The sequence below is a fragment of the Octopus bimaculoides genome, chromosome 2, assembly GCF_001194135.2.
Source record: "Octopus bimaculoides isolate UCB-OBI-ISO-001 chromosome 2, ASM119413v2, whole genome shotgun sequence".
NCBI lineage: Eukaryota > Metazoa > Mollusca > Cephalopoda > Octopoda > Octopodidae > Octopus > Octopus bimaculoides.
In genome coordinates, this window is record NC_068982.1 from 65,640,890 (window position 1) to 65,663,238 (window position 22,349).

Sequence of the window (22,349 nt, forward strand, 5' to 3'; positions counted from 1 at the left end):
ATATATTAGTAACAGAGGTGGATGCTCCAAGAGTGCAGCTGTGAGACTAAGAATAGGATGGGGAAAATTCAGAGAGCTCTTACCTCTGCTGATAACAAAGGGCCTCTCTTTCAGAGTGAAAGGCAGATTGTATGATACTTGTGTGCGAACAGCTATGCTACACAGCAGTGAAACATGGGCTGTGACAACCGAGGACATGCATAGGCTTAAAAGAAATGAAGCCAGTATGCTTCACTGCATGTACAATGTCAGTGTGCATGTTCAACATAGTGTAGGCATCTTGAGAGAAAAGTTGGGCATAAGAGGTATCAGATGCGGTATGTAAAAGAGACAACTGTGCTGGTATGATCATGTGATGCATATGGACATGGACAGCTGTGTAAAGAAGTGCCGATCTCTAACTGTGGAGGGAATCTTTGGTAGAGGTAGACCCAGGAAGACATGGGACAAAGTGGTGAAGCATGATCTTCAAACTTTGAGCCTCATAGAGGCAATGACTAGTGACTGAGACCTTTGGCAATGTGCTGTACTTGAGAAGACCTGTCAAACCAAGTGAAATCATAGTCATGGCTGATGCTGGTGTCACGTAACTGGAGCATAAAAAGCACCTTTTGAGCATTGGGCCACATGGAGGCAAAGTGGCTGATGCTGGTGGCATGTTGAAAAGCTCCTTTTGAGTGTTGGACCTCACAGAGGCAATGACTGAGACCTTTGGCATTATGTCATGTTTGCGAAGAAGACCCATCAAGCCAAGTAAAATTGCAGTTGTGGAAGATAACTGTCATGCAAATGGCACCCTTGCCAGAGGCATGTAAAAAGCACCCATTACACTCTTGGAGTGGTTGGTGTTAGGAAGGGCATCCAGCCATAGAAACCATGCCAAATCAGACTGGAGTCTGGTGCAGCCTTTCAGCTTGCTACCCCTGTTCAAACCATCCAACCCATGCCAACATGGACAACAGACAGTAAATGATGATGATGATGATGATATATGTAAAACGAGATATATTTTATGGTTATCTTATGGCTGTATATTTTCTGTTGAAATATGTTTGCATAGTAGTGAGTGAAAAGTAAATGTTCTGCTATGTCTCTCTCATTTGAAATTTACCATAATTAATGTTGATGGTTTTTTTTTTTTTTTTTCATTCTTATGGTTTCTAATAAATCTTTGTTTTACTTATTTTCCTAAAGGGCTTTAATATAAAAACCGTGCAATCAGGAGGTTTCCGCTTGAATGTCTGGGACATTGGTGGGCAGCGAAAGATTCGTCCATACTGGAAGAACTATTTTGAAAATACAGATTTCTTGGTATTTTTTTATTTTTGTCTTATTTTCTTATATTTGTAAAATATTCATGGATGGGTAATGTCAGTGTGTATATATGACAGAGTGTAAGTGATTTGAGAGGAAAACTGGGTATACAAGGTATCAGATGTAGTGTGCAAGGGAGAAGACTGTGCTAGTCATGTAATGTGTTTGAATGAAGACAGTTGCATCAAGAGGTGCCTGTCTCTAATTGTAGAGAGAACATGTGGAAGGTGTGGACCCAGGAAGACATGGGATGAAGTGGTGAGAAAGGATCTACAGACATTTGGACTTACAGAGGGGATGACAGAAGACCTAGACTCCTGGCAGTTCACTGTGCTTGAGAAAATACACCAAGCCAAGTAAAAGCATGGTTGTCCTTGCATACAGGCTTGTCTCCTGCATCCCTCTCCAGCTGAATATTCCTAAGCTTATGGGTTTGTGTGTGCTGGTGCTATGTAAAAAGCACCTATACTGGTACCATGTAAGCACATCTGTGCCGGTGCTATGTAATAGCAGTCAGTACAATGGTTGGCATTAGGATGGGTATCTAACTGTAGAGACCATGCCAAAACAGACATGGATCCTGGGCAGCTCTTCAGCTGGTCAGCTCCTGTGAAACTATCCAACTCATGCCAACATGGAAAATGGACGTTAAATATTTAAAAAATATTTTTACCTTTTATCTTTTACTTGTTTCAGTCATTGGACTGGGGTAGTTTGGCAGTGAGGATGGGGGCCACACATACACAAATATATAGACTCAGGCATGCACAGCAGGCTTCCACGGAATTTGTTTACCAAATTCACTCAAACGGTTGTATTCAGCCTAGGGCTATTGTAGAAGATACTTGCCCAAGATGTCACATTGGGACTGAACCTGAAACCACAGGACTGCAAAGCAAGCTTCTTAACCTCACAGCCATAGTTGCACCTATTTGAATATTTAAAATGCTATCCTTTTCAAAGTTGATTAAAATCAGTGTTTTTATGTCTGCTTTTCCATAGTGGGATGAATTGGATCTTTTCTGAGGTCAACACTTGTATGCCTTTTCGATCACCAACCTTTCTAGTTACCTCTTATGACTTTTATTAAACATCAACCTTAATCTGAGTCTATCTCTGTGTTAATATTGGCCCCCATTTGTGTCCATCTTTTATAGAGTTATCTTGGTTACATTCTATAAGCATGTAAGGAAAAAGTGATTCTGTCTTAGAGTGAAGGTCAGATTTATGATATTTATGTACAAAGTGTAATATTGCTTGGTAGTGAAGCATGGGAATTTAATGTGAAAACTGGAAAGAAATGAAGGAAGCATTGTCTGCTGGTTATGTAATGATAATGTAGATAGTTGATTGAACACAAATGAGCTGAAAGAAAAATTGTGCATCCGAGGAATCTGATGCAGTGTGCATCAGGGGAGGCTGCACAGCTATGAATATATGATACATATGAATGGTGGTAGTTTGGTAAAGAAGTGCAAAGTAAAAGGATCCTGTGAAAGAGGAGGGATGAAGAAGGCATGGGAGGAAGTGGTGAAAACTAATTTTAGAATGTTGAAACTGAAGAAGGGATTACAACAAGTAGAAAGGCATTGTGTTAAAGATCCATCCAATTCATGGTGATAAAAATCAACCCAATGAAATTTGAACTCTGATTGTAAAAGTATATAAATACTGCCAAGTATTTACTTTTGGCTCTGTCGATTCTGCCATTTCTTGTGGAAGAAAATGGTTGTTGATTTATACCAAGTCAGTTCTTATCAAGCAAATGATCAAAAAGTATTGCAGCTATGATTAGCCTATCTCTTTTCCCAGATATATTGTATCTAAGAACACTATTGGTTTGAAGATGGTAGAGATATGGGGCATTTAGCTATCGTTTCTAGTTGGTTAAAATCCATGTAGAGGCACCTTCATTGGTACATAGAAATTGTGTTGTGTAGGTATGATGCTTGTAATTTTTAAGAGAAGAGTACATGGAGATGTATTGTTGATATCTCTGCTGAAGGCTTTTAATAATATGAAGTGTTACCAATTTATAACAACCTTTGAAAATTTAGTGTTGTAAGGAGTTTCCATCTCACCATGGGACCATCAAATAATTAGTAAAAGTAATGATTTCTAATATAGCACAAGCCCATAAATTTTAAGGGAGGGTACAGGTGATTAAATCAGTCACTAATGCCTAACATGTATTTATTTTATTGGGTTTAGAAGAAGGGAAAGGAAAGTTGCCTAGAACAGGTTTTGAATGCCTAGCATAAAGAGGCATAACTAAATATCACAAGATTTTAGCTATTTTGTCTGGCTTCCCTCTAATTCTACCATCTACTGCTTTTGTAAAGAATTTTCTTATAAGCCTATCCCACAGTCTCTCTTGCAGCCTATACCCACCTTTCCTGAACTTTCTTTCACCACACCACTCTCTTCTGTTCACCTTCTTGGACATGTTATTCCTAAATTTACATGATTCAATGCAAACTCATTAGTGCTGGTATCACAGTAAACTGCTCCTGATACACTTTGTAAGGTAGTTGACAAATAAGCAAAGATAAATGTAGAGTCAAGAGGACTGTGTGGTCTCACTCAGAGCATGACAACCTCTCTAGTGCTGGTGTTAAAATAAAATGCACCGAAAACACTCTGAAGTGATTTGTAATGGGAAGAGCACCCAGCTACAGAAACTATGCCAAAAATGAAATGTATGAGCAAGATGTCTTAGACGGTAGTAAATTCCAATAAGTGACTAGACCAAGATGACACTTCCAACCAATGCAGGCATGGGAAGTGGCTGTAAAACAATGAAGGTGGTAACAAAATTTTGTAAACAAACTTTGGAAGTATCGAATGTGTTTTGTATTTTACAGATGAAAAAGTAAATTTTGAACGCAGTATAGCTATGAAAACAGCAGAAAGATTGGGCATTTTACCCTTATAGCTATTATTGTTTAGCGTTTAATTTGACAGTGATTGTTGTCAGTGGGCTGTTTAGCTTAATGACAGAGTACTCAGCTGGTATCTGAGGGGGATGGGTTCGAATCCCATAACTGTATGCTGATAATTTTTTCTGTCTTATAAGAGTAAAATACCCAATCTTTCTGCTGTTTTCACAGCTATACTGCATTCAAAATTTACTTTCTTGTTTGTAAAATGAAGGTGGTGGTGGCAGCAGTAATGATAACAACAATAATAATTTAGACAGGAAGAAGGAACTATGTCCATGGCTTTTGCAGGTTGTCTGAAACTTATGAGATTGCTAGGGTTGATGTCACTTTGAACATCTGAAAGTTGATGTCTGTGGGGAGAAATATGGATAAGAAAGGAATTCCCAAAGATGTTGTGGAAATGAAGAAATGAGCATAGTGAATAGTGACGGGTATGGTTAAGTGAAATACTATTGGTGATGAAATGAGAAGAAATAGGTGGGTCGGGTTGGAGTTAGCTAGTTCTAAGAAACAGAAGCAGTTGTATTCGTTGTATAAAAGACAGAGTCACAGACAACACACTCATTCAATCTGTACCAAGCGGTTTCACTCTGCGTACTTCATCTCTGTTACCATAGTAACAGTCCTGATACTTTTTGATCAGACCTTGGCGAAGAGCAATTCATTTTGACTGTTCCACTTTTGAGGAGAGGAGAAAAGTGAGCTTTTGAGAAGAAGCAAAAGGTGAGCTTTTTTTTTTGTCTATCAGTTAGATAGTTTAATCAGATTAAAGATTTGATATGCCAAGAAAAAATTTTTAATTTATTCACTCAACACTGTAACAAATAAATATTTCACACATTTTTTCTCTTTCAGATATATGTTATTGATAGTTCAGACAAAAAACGTTTTGAAGAAACTGGTGAGGTAAGTTAAAATATCAACAATACATTCACATCAATATTTTGACATCTTTCCATCATTGGCATTTCATCTTTTTATCAGGCATAGTGTATCCTTTATCTAGTCTAGAGTGTAAGTTGGAGAAATTTTTCTTCCATTTTTAACTAATCAAGTAATTTCATAGATGTAACGGTACAAATTACTGCACATAGTTGCAATAATTTGTGTTGTTTAGTCTCAAAGTCAGCTCTGATCTAGCAAACTTAATACCAAAGCCATTCCAATTGTGACCGTCTCTGGTGCATTTTCTAAATCTGAAGAAGAATCTGGTACTTATTTTATTAGTACCAGAAGAATCTTGTACTTATTCTATTTGCCAAACCACTCACTTATGAGGATGTAAACAAACCAACACTGGTTCTCAAGCATGATAGTAGGAACAAACGCAATTACAAAGACACACACACCTAACAACATACAATGGGCTTCCACACAGATTCCATCTATCAAATTCACTCAGAAAGTATTGGTCAGCCTGGGACTTGAGTAGAAGACACTTGTCCAAGTTGCCATGAAATGGGACTGAACTCAAAACCTCATGGTTGCAAAATGAGCTTAACCATAAAGGCATCTCTGTGCCTTCACCACATTGAAAATGCTTTAGTTTATTTTTCATGGAAAAACCTTAACCATGGCTGAATTATTTCTAGGCATAACTAATGTGATGTGTATGTTTGCAATTTTAAAAGCACACTAGTCTTTTAATGTTTATGTATATGTGTGAGTGTATGTATACGAGGTTTGATCAAAATGTATGAGGACTAGCACTATAAAAAGAGAACTACAGCACAATTCGGCATTTACTCTCCTTCCAAGTAATCCCCTTCTGAAGTCACACACTTTATCCAGAGTTGTATCCATTGATGAAAGCACTCTTAGAATTCCTTTTTTGGAACAGTGAGTAGCTGTATTGTTGTATTCTCTTTGATTTCCTTGAAGTCTTGAAATTTTGCTGAGAGTCTTCCACTGTGAAGACTGATCTTTGGTTTCAAGGTTATAGCCATAGACTTACGATTATGACTGTTTTCAAACACTTAACACTATCAAGGAGATTCTGCACAGGTGAAACCTGATCTTCTTTTTGAGACAACCACTCTCTACACACATTACTTCCAAGCACTGCTATAAAGAGTAGAAGTGAGTGAGAACATAATAACTTAGTGTGCATGCACAACAGAATTAAAGTTTAATCTGTGCCAAGTGGCTTCACTCTGCATACTTTAGCTCTGTTACCATAGTAACAGTCCTAATACTTTTTGATCAAACCATGGCGAAGAGCAAATCATTTCGACTGTTCCACTTTCGAGGAGAGTTGAAAGACTGAAGAAGCAGAAAGAATGTAACTCAAGACCCAGCAACTTCAGCCTAGACCACCACCTGCCCTGCCATGTGATAAATGCCTGGGGCTGTTCCATTTCCAACTTGACCTTCTGAGCCATATCAGGTTTAAGCATCATGGGGGCACCAGAAGAACCAAACTCAGACAGGAGTGGTGCTGCTGCCACCAATCATGTTAAACCATTAATCTGTATACATTTTTTTCATTCTCTCTTTTTTTTTTTCCTTCTTAATCCTTTCTGTGGAAGAGCATAGGCTCATGATATCAAAGACGTTTCCATTCTTCCCAAGCACCAAACTAATACACCTGCTTGTTTCTTCTTTGTCTTTTGTTTTCTGTAAATTTGAACTATATATGTGTGTGTGTGTAAACTTTAAAGTTAATGAAGTCATTTACATAACTTGTTTCATTTTCATTCAGTTATTCACATTATGCTCTGTACCTGCCTAATGCTTTACTCTAAAGCAGATGTATACTGAGTTCTAACAACAATACCTAAGTGAAATCATAAAATATTATATTTCTTACAGGAGCTGCTTGAATTAATGGAGGAGGAAAAGTTGAATGGTGTGCCACTGTTAGTGTTTGCCAACAAGCAAGATCTTATGTCTGCAGCAGATGCCTCACAAATAGCGGAAGGTCTCAATTTACATTCTCTTCGAGATCGCAAATGGCAAATCTGTCCTTGTTCTGCAATGATTGGAGAGGGAATTGATGTAAGTTCTAGTTACTTAGAAATACTGTGTTTGTTTAGGTGTTTTGGTTTGTCCCCAGTTAATTCAGAACCTGCAAAGATGTTCTAGTCATGACCTTCCCATCCTAATTTCAGATGTAATGTTTTTAGGGCTACAATATCCAATGTGTCCTTCCAGTTTTTTGTTTTTATTTTAGACAGTTGTGTAAGCCATAAATGTTATACTCTATTTTGTATAAATTTTAAGTCCCATGGCTACTGGAGATAATGTCAGACAATTATCATGCTGACAACAGCTGTTGATCTAGAAACGCGTCCACAACTGTCCTCTTATCCCCAAACAATAAAGCCTGTCTTCCTTAATGGCATGTTAGTTTTGAAGAATACTTGAATCTTGAGATTATATCCCCTTGTCAAGTGGCGTGGCCTGATCTCATTTGCCATTTATGATACATGCTCTAGAGGTGGAGATGATTTTAAGAAATCAAGAATTTATGTTGTATGGCCACTCATTTTTGTTTAAATTATTGAGTTGGTGCATAATTATTGCAGCTTTTTTTTCAACAAAAATAATAACAACATGTAACAAAAACATCTTTAAATGATTATTCCAGAGCATATTCACCATCTACTTCAATTACTGCTTCCCACTTGCTTGGCAGACGGTCAGACTGTCATTTAAAGAAGTTTTTTTTAAAATATTGTTATTGTTTTTGTTGGATAAAATTTGTTGAGAAAAAGCTGCAATAATTGTGCACCAACCCAATATGATCTAACAGTTTGAGTGATTATTTTGATGCTTCTTTATTTCTTATTTCATTCTTTAACACTTTAATATCATTGGTTTCCTAACCATTATATTTCTTTCTCTTACTGTTTTGTACTTATTTTTATGTTAATAACTTGGGTGAGATGATATATTTTCTTCATTATTATGCAAGCATGGAAAGACTTTAAAACAATAAAGACCTGCATGGGTCAGACAAGACTAAGTTGGAGCAGAATTTTCTATGGCTGGTTCCCTTCCGAACACTAATGCCCTTCAATCTGTCAAACAACTTGGATGTGGTTATGCAAAGATCTGGAAACAAATGACACCAGTTGAATGAGACCTTTCTTTTACAAAGATTATGTGCCATGTCAAGAAACCTGAGTGTGGTTCCACAGTAAACTGCAAGCAAATGATATTGTTTGCTTGGAAGGCCATTATTTACAACTGGCAAAAATGTGAAGATGAAGGTCAACATTAACTCACTTACACAAACATGGACTCCCCCACCTCCACTCCATTATATATATATATATATATATATATATGAAGCATTCAGTAGAAGGGAATATTCAACAAATTTTCAAAAATTGCTTTTTCGTCTTAACGATATATCTGAAACCTCATTTTTATCCATGCAAAAAAAAAAAAAAGTTAGAGCTTAATTCACACTCTTTCACATGGAAGGTTGGTAGTAAGCAAGCAAGAGATGGGCTCAAAGGATTCCAAGTGTTGTAGAGACAAAAGTTGTCTGATAATTAAATTTGTTTGGTATAGACATGTGATGGACATTTATACTGTTTTCTTTTCCTCTTTCTTTTCTTTGTTATGAAATTAATATCTCCAATATAACCAAAACATTTTACAGTCATATTTATAAGCTAGCTATGAATCAAAAAGATATAATAAAAAATTACAATTGTCTTCTTTCAATATATCAACGCTTATTAGACAACAATAGTTCACTTACATACATATTCCAATTAGTAACTTAACAAAAAAAACCTTGAAACAAACTTTAAACAGCTTTTATGACAGATTTGTAAAATGTTGACTATTCTCTTCCTTTACTGAACACATCATATCTACAATGCACTTTCAGGTTTTGTCAACAAAATCCACTCACAAGACTTTTAACTGGCCTGGGGCTATAATAGAAGACACTTCCCAAGGTGTCATGCAGTGGAACTGAACTCGAAAACATGTAGTTGGGAAGCGAACTTCTTAACCATTCATTTAGAAATTTAAGTTGACATTATATTCATGCTGTGATCTGTTTTCTTTTTCAGGTTGGTGTATCATGGATGTTGAAAAATTTACCGAAAAGGAAATAAAACCAAAGAGTGTATTATATATGTATTCACTAATCGAGTAAGTACACCAAACATGAGAAATATTGATGCTGTCTTTTTTTTTTTTTTTGTACCATTGTAAAATGTCAGTCATTTTACAGACCTCACAATCTATGGACTTGTAACCACGTACACATCATTAATGATAAAGTTTGTACAATATTGCCTTTTTTGCTCCGCAGATAATTGCCAACTATTATAGTTATTGTGATCTGTGGATTAGTTTGATTTGAATGAATAAAGTGCATTATCTTAAAATACCAAATCTGAAATTAGATTGCATGTACTTCAGTATTACAGTTGACATCTTGTGATACTAAATATGTGTTGAACTAACAGTGGACCACTAATAATATTTTGTCATACAAAATACCAAGCTCAGCTAAAAATAATTTGTCTTGGTTTTATTGAAATGTATAAGTTTCTGTTAGTCTCAGAATGCCTGTCTTCTAATAAAAATATCTTTGTTTTTTTATTGCAAAATAATTCATTTAGCTTAATATTTGAATTATAATTTAAAAAGAAAAAGAAGATACATGTAAAGCTGGGATTTGTTAATGCATTTATTTACAAACATTTCATATTGTATTAAATAAGAATTCAAATTTTATACATTGATTTCTAAATCTTTTGGGATCTTTTCATCATTTCACACATAAAAGATCTAGTTTCTATGAGAAAAAACATTGTTTAGTATGAAATAATCCTCTTGTTTTATTGTAAATAAATATTAAATAAAAAATCTTTTAACAAAAAACAGCAAGTCAAGACATTTATTTTTCATCTTTGTGAAAGTTTATATTTGAAATTATTTTAAGAAAAAAGAAAATATTCAACAGTGAGATATTGATATGATTCTCTAAATGACTCATATGGTTAAAACTGTTGAAGGAAAGATAATAATAGCTGACATTTATGTTGTTTACTATTCGTGTAGTTTCATTAATCAGGAAAGTCATGTGAAACTAACCACTAATAAAATTTGTACACTTTACTATATTAAAGTCATTGTTGTTAGATTTTTAAAATTGTTTTTACATAACTTAGTGACAAACCACAAAGACCATATGTTTTTTAGCACATCTGTATATAAATGCTTTAACATGGACTGAACTTTAAATTTGTAACAAAAAGCTTGTAATTCATTAGTTGAAGCAATTGTAGTTGTACTACATCTGCATGACTCTGGTGGAAGAATTATAAAAAGAAAAAATATGAAGATAATTTCTTAAACCAAATACATCTTTTATCATAAATTTCATATAAACCTGATCAAGTCTCTCATTTTCTTGTTTAGTTTTTAAAACTATATGGTCCCTCATTCTACATCAAATCTGACAATGACTGCAATAAAGGTAGAAATTGCCATCATGTAATTCCTGATAATTTTCTCAGTAATATGAGTTTTAAACCTAAATTTCTAAACGGCATGACTAAATGATATGTGTTGTATACCAAATGCATTCATTATTTGCTATAAGGTAACAACCAGAAAAGACAGTGATGGAGAATTGTCTGTTATGTTGCCAGATTGGTGTCTCAATAACTGTAGACATTCTATCATGTCAGCCTAAAAACATTCTACTCAATGAAATCCCTGAGTTGTTACTGAACAAACCAAACTTAATTTCCACTGAAAACTAGAGTGTATTTACAATAGACTGACACCAAGACATGAAATTATTACTAAGTTCTTTCTAAGCATTACAAGTTTTCAACAATGGAAAGGAAAAAAAAAAATCTATGAATTCTAGTTTTAAATGTAAATATTCTGTTCGTTTATTAATTTTTCTCAAAGCATATTGTTTACCCTAGGTGTGTTAATCTAAGAGCAGTAAAGATGAATTTTAATTGAATCCCTTCCTGAAAATTGAACTTCATAATGAAACAGAAATAATAACAATTTCTACCTGACTATAAATGGAAATAATGGAGCAGTCTTTGCACACTGAGTATTTCTGACTGCTAGATCCTCTATTCCTGTGAAGAAAGCTATAGAATGAAATATACACACAACTGGTCCTTTAAATAGGATGGTAACTGAGGCACAAATCCAGTAGAATGAGGAGCTACAATTACTACAGATTTTGATTTGAAGTAACATCTTTTAAGACAATCCTGTTACAGTTTAATGATTTGTATACAATAAACAGAACATACTGGTATAAAACTGGAAGAGAATATTCTCATTCATCTTGTTCTTTAACACTTGCATGTATAAATTAAGCCTAATATTGGCACAAGGCCACACATTTTGATGGCATGTATGATCAATTATATTGACTCCAGTACTTGACTGGTGCTTTATTGTATCAGCCCCAAAATGATGAAAGGCATGTTGACTTCAACAGGATTTGAATTCTGAACACAAAGGGCTGTAACTAAATACCAACAGGCATTTTGCTCAGCCTCTAATGAATCTGTGAGCAAATCCACTACCCTTATTAAGTATATTGGTTTTAAATTTTGACACAAGGCTAGTCATTTTGGGGGAGGGGGTAAGTCAATTACATCGACCCCAGTGCTCAATTGGTACTTTATTTTATCAACCTTGAAAGGATGAAAGGCAAAGTCGACCTCGGCGGAATTTGAACTCAGAATGTAATGATGGATGAAATGCTGGTAAGCATTTTGCCCGGCATGTTAACGATTCTGCCAACTCACTGCTTTCTTCTTAAGCATAATATTAACAATTTAATGATTTAATGGTTCACAAATTATTTTGTAACAGAACATACTGGTATAAAACTGGAAGAGAATATTCTCATTCATCTTGTTCTTTAAAACTTGCATGTATAAATTAAGCCTAACATTGATTTCTAACATTGGCGCAAGGCCACACAATGAAACAGAAGCAAAGATGTTAGATACAGTAATACCTATTATCATAGATTTAAGTTGTCGATGACTGCCAATGTGAGATCAGTTGTTGAAGAGTAGCCACCCATGTCAGGAGTTCGAACCTGCAACAGAAAATATTGGACTAAGCAAGCATCCAAAAGAACAACAAAAAGTTCATATCATTACCTAATACATTAACAGCAAAAACTACTAACTTGACAAACTTTTTTTAGGAAGCATTAAAGCCTTTGCTGTATACTTAACCGAGTTACTTCTATAGAAATGACTAACAGTGAAATCTTCATATATGCATTCTTATAGTCACAAGCAATGAAACTTTTTTCATTCCATGTTACTGACAACAGCTGAACTGAAACATGATAAATGAGCTAATAAAGGGGACTATGTGGTTGCTTGGCCTGCCAAAAAAGCAGCCATAATTCACTCAAATGACACTACAATTTTCAATAAAGAAGAATTCATTGGATAATGTATTCTGACATACAAAAAGATGTCATTGTCTTGGCTAGAGTAACAATAAACATAAATATAAAATTCTACAGAAACAAGCAACAGACACATACACCCATATAAAGCCACTAAAGCCTAATACATATAAATTTATAATGCTCATTACATACACAACACTTGAATATTATTTCTACAATTATACCCAACCAGTGACCTAGATATCGTTGGTGAGAAAACTAGCTTTATCATTAGGTTGTAGAAAATAACAAAGACAGAAATTCCAGTATTTGTAAGGTAAGTGGATAGATTGATAAACGAATGACACAACATCACTCCTTTAGCACCTAAGCTCTACTTTCCCTTCCACAAAGAAGTTATAAAGAGACTGACCTTGCCCTCTTCAATGACTTTATAGAGAGCTTTTGATATCATATCAGCATGGTAATCCAGGTGTATATGTTGAAGCATCTTACAAGCAGCTCGTAAGATAGCAGTTGGGTTGGCTATATTCTTACCAAATGCCTCAGCATATGGATGACGAGCACCCTAGCAAATAAAAAAAAGTATTTATATTTACATAGTTATGGTAAACATATATTAAACAATAGGCACAGGGTTTCTGGTTCAGTCCCATTGCATGGCACCTTCCCAGGCCAACCAAAGCCTTATGAGTAGATTAGTAGGCTGATAGAATTTTGTCATATATATATATATATATATATATATATATATATATATATATATATATATATATATATATATAAACAAATAGTAAATGAGTATATGCATATATACGTACAGGTATGTGCATACCGACATCCACCTGTATGTATAGGTGCATATCTGGGTACAGGACATTGCAAACAAACGTAGACGAGAACACACGAGCCACATAGAGAACATTCTACTTCATCAGCTACCCACGTTTTAACACCGGCATATATATATATATACACACACACATATATATATATACACACATATGTATACACATATATACACACACATATATACACACATATATACACAATATATATATATATACACACATATGTATACACACATATATACACACACATATATACACACATATATACACACATATATACACAATATATATATATATATACACACATATATATACAATATATATATATATACACACACACACACACATATATATATACATACACATACACACACACACATATATATATACACACATATATATACACACACATACACACATGTATATGCATGCGTCTGAAAGTGTACGTTTGTGCCTCTTGATATCACATGATTGTTGTAAATGAATATCATTCACTTCTAATCATCCATGAAAAACATGTCTGGCCATGGGGAAATATCACCTTGTTTAGAAACATGTAAGGGCTGGTGACAGGAAGAGCATCCAGACAGAAAATCTGGCTCAATAAATTCCATCCAGTCCACGCAAGCATAGAAATGTGGATGCTAAAACAATGAATGATGGTGTGTGATCAGAATTCTTTTTATGATCGAATTTACACAACATTTAAATTGTACCCAGGTGTCATGTTTTTTATAGTTAAATTCAAAATACACATTTAAATTGTACCCAAGTGTCATGTTTTTTATAGTTAAATTCAAAATACACATTTAAATTGTACCCAGGTGTCATGTTTTTTTTTTTGTAGTTAAATTCAAAAAAAAGTTATTGAATGGGAAGAGTGAAGGAAAATAAGACAATATGAGAGGACAATGAGATCTGATAAATGCAATGGTTGACAAAGATGGCTGCAATATCAAAACTGCAGTTCCAATCTTGCAGGCAAACATTTTTTGTCATGAGGGAAATATTAACTTACTTGGAAGTAGGTGAGGATTGGTAACAGGAAGGGCATCTGGCCATAGAAAATTTACTTTCATAAATTCTGTCCAACCCATGAAAGCATGGAAAAGTGGACATTGAAACTGATGATGGTGATGATGATTACTGATTGTACAGTTATTCTTGTTAATAACAGAGATTGATAACTAACCCTGTCTGACAGCAAAACAGATCTCACATTAAGTGGCCTTACAAATTATTTAAGACTAATTAAACTAGAGTCAAACAAAGCTGATGAGATTGTACACATGTTACATGTACAGCCTCCTTTACTTTGTAAAATATCTTCCAATGTAATTTTAGATTTACAAAGAAAACAGTAGCCGAACAGTAGTCCCATGATTTAACCCACATCTGCTGTTCCAGTTGTGGTTGGTTATCATGTGTCAAGTATTCAGCTGGTTTCTTTAGAGTAAATAGTAGTTTCCTTTTTAGTTCTTCTACTTAACAGCAGATTCATTAAAAGAAGTGATCCTGTTAAAATAAAAGATTCCTTCTTTTAAGTGTTGATGCTTCAGACACAGTAAAATGTCTGTTGCTGAGATTTGTAATAGATTTCATGCTGCAACTGTTTTCTTCATATACATGTCAGGAGGGCTTGTTATGCCTTGATATTTTTCGTTTTTCTGTTTTTTGTTTCCACTAGGAGTGACACAAGATACTTGTAGTCCTCAACAGTTGTGACTTAAATCTTCAATCTAAAAAGATTTGCTAATCAATTTATTGGATGTAAAAAAAAAGAACATTAAACAATTTTGAGCTGTTTGCTGATAGAATCTATTACTAAGACCATATAAAGTGGCTGTTTTATTTTTCAGCTTCGTCAGTGTCTGATGATCAGGTATGAAAAGTTTATACACGAAGGGATTATAGAATTCACATTAATATTTCTTTAAACCTTCAGTAAATAGATTTGTTTCAAACTTACTGTATTTGATGGCATATAAGACGTAGATTTTTTTTCAAAAAAATGTCTCAAGAAGGAAAAAAAAGGTCCTATATGCAAAGTTAGGCCTCCCATAAGATTTAATGCACTAAAACGTTTTTCTTACCAAATATGTACTGCTGAGATTGGCTGCATCTGATATGCTTGTGCATGTTTTATGCCATCAAATACAGTAATCATGTAATACTTACTCCCGCCTCTCCTCCCACTATCTCTTACACATGCTGTAAACCATATCCTTTTATCTACCTTTTGATGAACTTAACCAAATACTTGTCATCTTCATAACTAAGATCAGAGTAAGAAAGGCAGTTATAAGAAAGTGTAAAAGTAATAAACACTTACTGGCTCAAAAACAGCAACTTCATGGCTATAACTGCCACCAGGTACAACACCTGCACCTCCAATAAGACCAGCAGCTAAATTGTCCACAATATTGCCATAGAGGTTGGGAAGTACCATAACATCAAATTGATGAGGGTTAGACACCAACTGTATATATAGGTAAAGACAATATATGAAAAGTATAAAACAAATGAAATAAAAACTGATTAATTCTCTTTCAAATGAAAGATAATGGTTGCTGCTTAACCTCAAATCATATTGTAATCAAACAGAACTATGATTGAAGCTGTTCCAGCTGTGAACTCTTTCAGGTACAGTACTGTGTATAGGGTTGAATTGTGGAGGCGCAATGGCCCAGTGGTTAGGGCAGCAGACTCGTGGTCGTAGGATCGTGGTTTCGATTCCCAGACCGGGCGTTGTGAGTGTTTATTGAGCGAAAACACCTAAAGCTCCATGAGGCTCCGGCAAGGGATGGTGGCAAACCCTGCTGTACTCTTCCACCACAACTTTCCCTCACTCTTTCTTCCTGTTTCTGTTGTACCTGTAATTCAAAGGATCAGCCTTGTCACACTGTGTCATGCTGAATATCCCCGAGAACTACGTTAAGGGTACACGTGTTTGTGGAGTGCTCAGCCACTTGCACGTTAATTTCACGAGCAGGCTGTTCCGTTGATCGCATCAACTGGAACGCTCGACGTCGTAAGCGACGGAGTGCCAACAACATAGGGTTGAATTAGCCACATTTTCTTCCTCTTCTAAGATGGTAGGATGTGTTTAGAAGATTTAGCTGCTACTCCTAGAAAGTTGGCGCAGCCATATAGAGGCTCTCTTATCTTGAGATGTTAAAACTTTATTAAACAATATTGTTAACAAAGAGAATGAATATGCACACCATACAGGTGCACATATATAGCATTTATTTCTAAGGCATGAAAGTAACCAAGCATAAGTTATATAAGCAATGGGTTAAAATTACCTTTTCACTTTTGAACAACCTGACTGAATTTACTTTAATTATAGCAATTAACATTTATTTCGCTTTTGTATTTGGTTTCCAAGATTCTTGATGTGAACTCATGTGTTGAAACATATTTTGTTCCATCTATTAAATGTCACTATACTAATAATTAACACACACACTGGTACAATTTCGCTTCTTTATTTCTTATTTATCAATGGGTTAACTATTTAACCCATTAACTTATTGACTGTTTAATTAATTGCTCGGCCAATCAATCAATCAGCTAAGTTTATCAAAGTCCTTTTGTTGCCATTCATAACCTCATCAATAACATGCCCTCAGACTTGGAGTGAAGAAAGCACGTCATTGATGAGGTTGCGAATGACAAAGAAAGGAATTTGACAAACCTAACTGATTGATTGATTGACCAAATGATTAATTAATTGGTTTCACAAGGTCAGCAATTGCAGAGAAGGGGGTTAAGTTGATTACATCAACTCCAGTGCTTAACAGGTAGTTATTTTACCAACCCCGAAAGGATCAAAGGCACAATTAATTAACTGATTAGTTAATTGGTTAAGCAACTGACAAATAAAGAAATGAAACAGAATCAGTGCATATGTTTAGTGTTAGCATAATGCACTCTCTCCACCCCCACCCCCTTCCAAGACACAACAAAATTAACATTTAAATTAAGTTAACGAAAACTTACCTGCATGCAGCAGTTGTCAACAATCATTGTGTCTAATTCAATTCTGGGATACATTGCTGCTACCTCATGGCAACACTGCAGAAATAGACCATCACCAAGTTTCCTGAAAAATTCACAATTTATAGATTTATAGTTTTATTTTTAAGAAAAGAAACATTAATTCAAATAAGTATTAAGACAACTCACCAAATTAGCTCCCACTTTTGTAAAGTTAAGAATCTTCCTCTCTGATTATCAGCAGTTTTTTTAATCTCCCTACCACTCATTGCTACACAGCCTCAAGGCTTCGCCCAATCCTTCCTCCCCAGATCTCCAGTCATTCTGGAATTCCATTCCTGTACATATTCTCTTTGCAGACAATGATCTAGAGGTACTCAAGCTGAACAATGCCTGCAAAAATTGGGAATGCTGTCTCTCCATCTAAGAATAACTGCAAAAGTCATGAGCACTATCTCACCACCCCCTCTCTTGACTAAATTACAAAATAAAAAAAAAATTTAGAAATAAATTTGTTAGCTGCATTTGCTCCACCAATTTGGTGTATAATACTTTATCATTACCTGTAAGATAATGAGCAAGAGCAGAAGAGATATTTTTGACATTAGTTCTTCTGAAAAACAAATACTTTAAAATCAATAGATCAATAATCTAAAGTAAGAGAAATTAATTATTTCAACAGTAAATGAAAAACAATTCAGACAACATTTGTAACATCAATTTTACTATGTTGGCATGCAATTATTTATATTTTTTTTTTTTATTTTGGTAAAATCAAATATTTATTTAAAATATTGTTGCATCTATCTTCTGCTAATGCATACTGGCAAAAGATATAAGTATCTGAGAAAACATGCTTCTGAATAAAAATATCCTGCATTGTATGGTCCTCCAGTTGTGATATGAAATAAATAAATCAGTATACCTAATGTACTTGCTGGCATATAGGATACAGTTGTATTTCACAAATATATTTTGTGGAAAAAATAAATTTAGTAAGTTTCATCATACACTTATTGAATGATATTTTAAAGTATTTTTATAGGGGTCAAATGTATGACTCTGTGCATATAAATACATTACTATGACAGTATACTGGAATATGCCTCAAACACAGCTCCCCCATCAACTCCCATTTGAGGAGTTGGTCTCAGGCACCAAACCAGGCAGAGCTACCAAATTCCGTTTCCAAGACCAGCTAGAGGCCACTCTACTCCACTGCTCCATTGACCCAAATACCATGGAGACAATTGCCAAGGACTTCCCAAAGTGGCGGCATGTCATTGTTGAGAGAATGAACCAGATAGAAAATAACAGATGTCAAGATGCAGAGATCAAACATTGAAGACACAAAGAATGATTTGCACTTCCTTATCCCCTGCCAACCCTATTTTGTGATAAATGCCCCCATCTCTTCTATACTGATCTTGGCCTGAACCTCAGGCACCAGCACCCACCAGGACGAAGAGGCTCAGTCACTCACTATAGATTAACTACTTGGACACAAGTTAATGCTGCTGCCAACTGGAATAAAGTATGACACTATAAATTACGGGAACACTGTATTATTAATTGATGTCTGTTTTCCATGCTGGCATGGGCTGGGTGGTTTAACAGGAGCTGTCCAGGCTTTATGTTTGTTTTGGCATGATTTCTACAGCTGGATGCCCTTCCTAATACCAACCTCTTTACAGAGTGTACTGGGTGCTTTTACACAGCACCGGCATGGGTGCTTTTTACGTGGCACCAGCACTCACAAGTCTGCAAGATTAGGATAAGGCGGCGAGCTGGCAGAAACGTTAGCATGCCAGGCGAAACGCTTATTTTGTTTGCCGTTACGTTCTGAGTTCAAATTCTGCCGGGATCGACTTTGCTTTTCATCCTTTTGGGGTCAATAAATTAAGTACCACACTGGGGTCGATGTAATAAACTTAATTCCTTTGTCTGTCCTTGTTTGTCCCCTCTATATTTAGCCCCTTGTGGGCAATAAAGAAATAAGATTAGGATCCCTCTGCTGAAGAGGGATTCATAGGACATGCCTGTATGCAGGGGCAACCATGATTTTACTTAGCTTAATGTCTCTTTAATTACTCAACACCACATCATTTCTCTACTAAAATAAATAATATAAGGATTTTGATTAAATTTTCAATCTTGGACAAGATGCCCTGTATTGCATTTATCCGTTCAGATTCTGGTTCTGAAATCTTGTCACCCTTGGAGTGGTTGGTGTTAGAAAGGGCATCCAGCTATAGAAACTCTGCCAAATTAGATAGGAGCCTGGTGTAGCCATCTAGTTCACCAGTCCTTAGTCAAATCATCCTACCCATGCTAGCATGGAAGGCGGACGTTAAACGATGATGATGATCATCAAAAAAACAATCTATTCTTTCCAACACAATGCAACTTGACCTCATACTTTTCTTTTACATCTGTTTTTTCTTTCGTAATTTTCTTGTCACTAATCTCTTACTTGTTTTTAAAGTTCTGAAGCAAGAGATTTTTTTTATTCCAACAGTTTTCAGAAAAGCACAGTTGTAATGTCAATGGAGAATCTAACTCTGTTTCACTAAGGCAGTGACAAACACAAACTAGGACACTAAATCACAATATTTTTAGCTTGCTTTATCCACCTATCCATCCATTTTTTCCACTCACTATTCCCAGGAGGGATTTTGGGGTGGAATCCTCAGGTACCTCTTGAGAATCAAACATCATAACACTTTCTGGCTGGATTTCTAAGTACGACCAACTGAGACTATAGATATTATCCAAGCATCTCATTCTTGATCTACCCCTAGGTCTCTTGCTGGTTGGCTTGGCTTGTGGAATCATCTTGCAATTCTTTCCTGCAACATTCTAATTACACATTGCAGGTCCAATACAAATAGTTTGGTGCCTGGTGTGAATAAGACCACTAAAACTGCAATATGAAGCGGGGTTTGAAAGAATAACCATACTGCATCATCCATTGCACATGTTGATAAGGGATGTTTTTGTTTCTTAGGTAGAGGGGTCTGTTCAAAAAATATATTGCAGACTCTGCCCAATGCTGGTACAACCAGCAATAAACGTGCAACTTGTTCTGGAAGGTGTGGGTGGGAGCACAAAGGATGTGTCCCCCAGGACCTTGAGGTGCATCAAGGAAGGAACACTCACTAGCTTGCTTTAGATTAACTTTTATTAACTGGTTACCAATTAAAAATATATCAGTGGTAATTGTCACAAACAGAAACAAATTGTTATATCATCTGATTTTATGCTTGCAAATGGCTTGAGTAACATCAACTTACATGATATTTGCTTTATGGACTGCAGTGACCTTCTTCCTGTTATGTCGAATAGCATAATCAAATGCAAATTTAGCAATCCTCCGTGAATTATCACGAGTCATAATCTTCAAGCTCTCTACAACACCATGGGTACTCTACACAGGAAAAAAAAGGAGAGAATATTAAATGTAAACTCAAATTGCAGCAAACTTGGTCTGAGGTCATACCCTTAAAAGATTTGTTATTGTTAAATAATGCAATTTTTTTACTATTAATATATATATATATAAACAATAAATTAAACAGAGCGATTCAATTGACAATCTGATAATTTATTTATAACATTTTATACTATAAATATTAAATAATATAAGATAACATTAAAAAAATCATAAAAAAAACCAAAATGGCCAACAATTTGTTTTGACTTATTTACATTATTTGATTTATAAATAATACATATCCACTTATATAAGTCTATTCAGAGCTTTTGTTTATAGACAGACGAAATTCCGTGTCAAAGGACAGCTGGACTGTAAAAAAGTTAATTCAAATGCCTATGTATTATGAGCGTTAACTTTTCAACTATATATATATATATATAGCAATTCACTCAGCCAGAAATTTGGAAATGATATGCTGTACTGCTTGGCATTCACACTGGAAGCTCTAATACAAACATGTACTGAGAGTGATAAAAATCCAGTCAACATCATGGTGTTTTGAGTGATCACTAGTGATGGTGATGTTATGCCTCCATTCATTTTCTCACACGGCCTCAAACTCAACACAGAGACCAACATCAAGTGCCTGGAGGAGGTAGTGCTGCCCTGGGTCAAGATGGTGGCTGCTGATAACAGGACTCTGCACCATGCTACACAAGGAAGAGAACACAGTCATGGCTGTCAGACAATATCTGCGAACACCCCACCCCTAACATCTGCCCACCTAACTCCCCACACTACAACCTCCTTGATTATTGTGTGAGGCACAGTTGAGTGAGAGACCGACAAAACTCATTGTAACACCAAAAATGAACTGAAGGCAAGGATTATGGCAGCATTCACCAACTTAAACAAGGAGACCATCCAGAAGAGTTGTAGAAGATTCTGAAGTCGTCTGGAGGCCGTGATTGAAACCTATGGCAATTTTATTGAATAAATTTACTCTTTAGTATTTCAAGATATTTTTATGTAATTTTGGTAAATATATCGAGCGAGATCGTTGCCAGTGCCGATGGACTGGCTCCTGTGCAGGTGACACGTAATACACCATTTCGAGCATGGCCTTTGCCAGTAAGACATCTGAGCGAGATCATTGCCAGTGCCGATGGACTGGCTCCTGTGCAGGTGGCACGTAAAATACACCACTTCGAGCGTGGCCATTGCCAGTACCCGCCTGACTGGCCCTCGTGCCAGTGGCACGTAAAAGCACCCACTTCACTCTCAGAGTGGTTGGCGTTAGGAGGGGTATTCAGCTGTAGAAACTCTGCCAAATCAGATTGGAGCCTGGTGTCACCTCCTGTTCCACCAGTCCTCAGTCAAATCGTCCAACCCATGGAAAGTGGACGTTAAACGACGAT

At 35.6% G+C, this 22,349-nt stretch overlaps 2 protein-coding genes across 4 annotated transcripts in view; one reads left to right on the forward strand and one right to left on the reverse strand.

The window, feature by feature from the left end:
• LOC106868684 (ADP-ribosylation factor-like protein 3) overlaps nt 1-11,259 on the forward strand; it is a 16,577-nt gene extending 5,318 nt beyond the window's left edge. For 2 of the 3 annotated variants that reach the window (XM_014914069.2, XM_052977770.1), the window contains exons 3-6: nt 1,195-1,311; nt 5,112-5,162; nt 7,068-7,253; nt 9,290-10,430. In XM_014914069.2, coding sequence (XP_014769555.1) covers nt 1,195-1,311; nt 5,112-5,162; nt 7,068-7,253; nt 9,290-9,334 — 399 coding nt within the window. In that variant the 3' untranslated portion in view covers nt 9,335-10,430. Of the gene's footprint in view, nt 1-1,194; nt 1,312-5,111; nt 5,163-7,067; nt 7,254-9,289; nt 10,431-11,167 lie in introns of those variants that run through there. The other variant, XM_014914068.2, reaches the window with a different exon arrangement.
• The window catches only part of LOC106868683 (isocitrate dehydrogenase [NAD] subunit beta, mitochondrial), a 24,509-nt gene continuing 12,057 nt past the window's right edge, over nt 9,898-22,349 (reverse strand). Inside the window, exons 6-10 of the mRNA XM_014914067.2 lie at nt 20,789-20,922; nt 17,499-17,601; nt 15,826-15,972; nt 13,055-13,210; nt 9,898-12,315 (exon numbers count right to left, since the gene is read on the reverse strand). Coding sequence (XP_014769553.1) covers nt 12,238-12,315; nt 13,055-13,210; nt 15,826-15,972; nt 17,499-17,601; nt 20,789-20,922 — 618 coding nt within the window. The 3' untranslated portion in view covers nt 9,898-12,237. The remainder of the gene's footprint in view (nt 12,316-13,054; nt 13,211-15,825; nt 15,973-17,498; nt 17,602-20,788; nt 20,923-22,349) is intronic.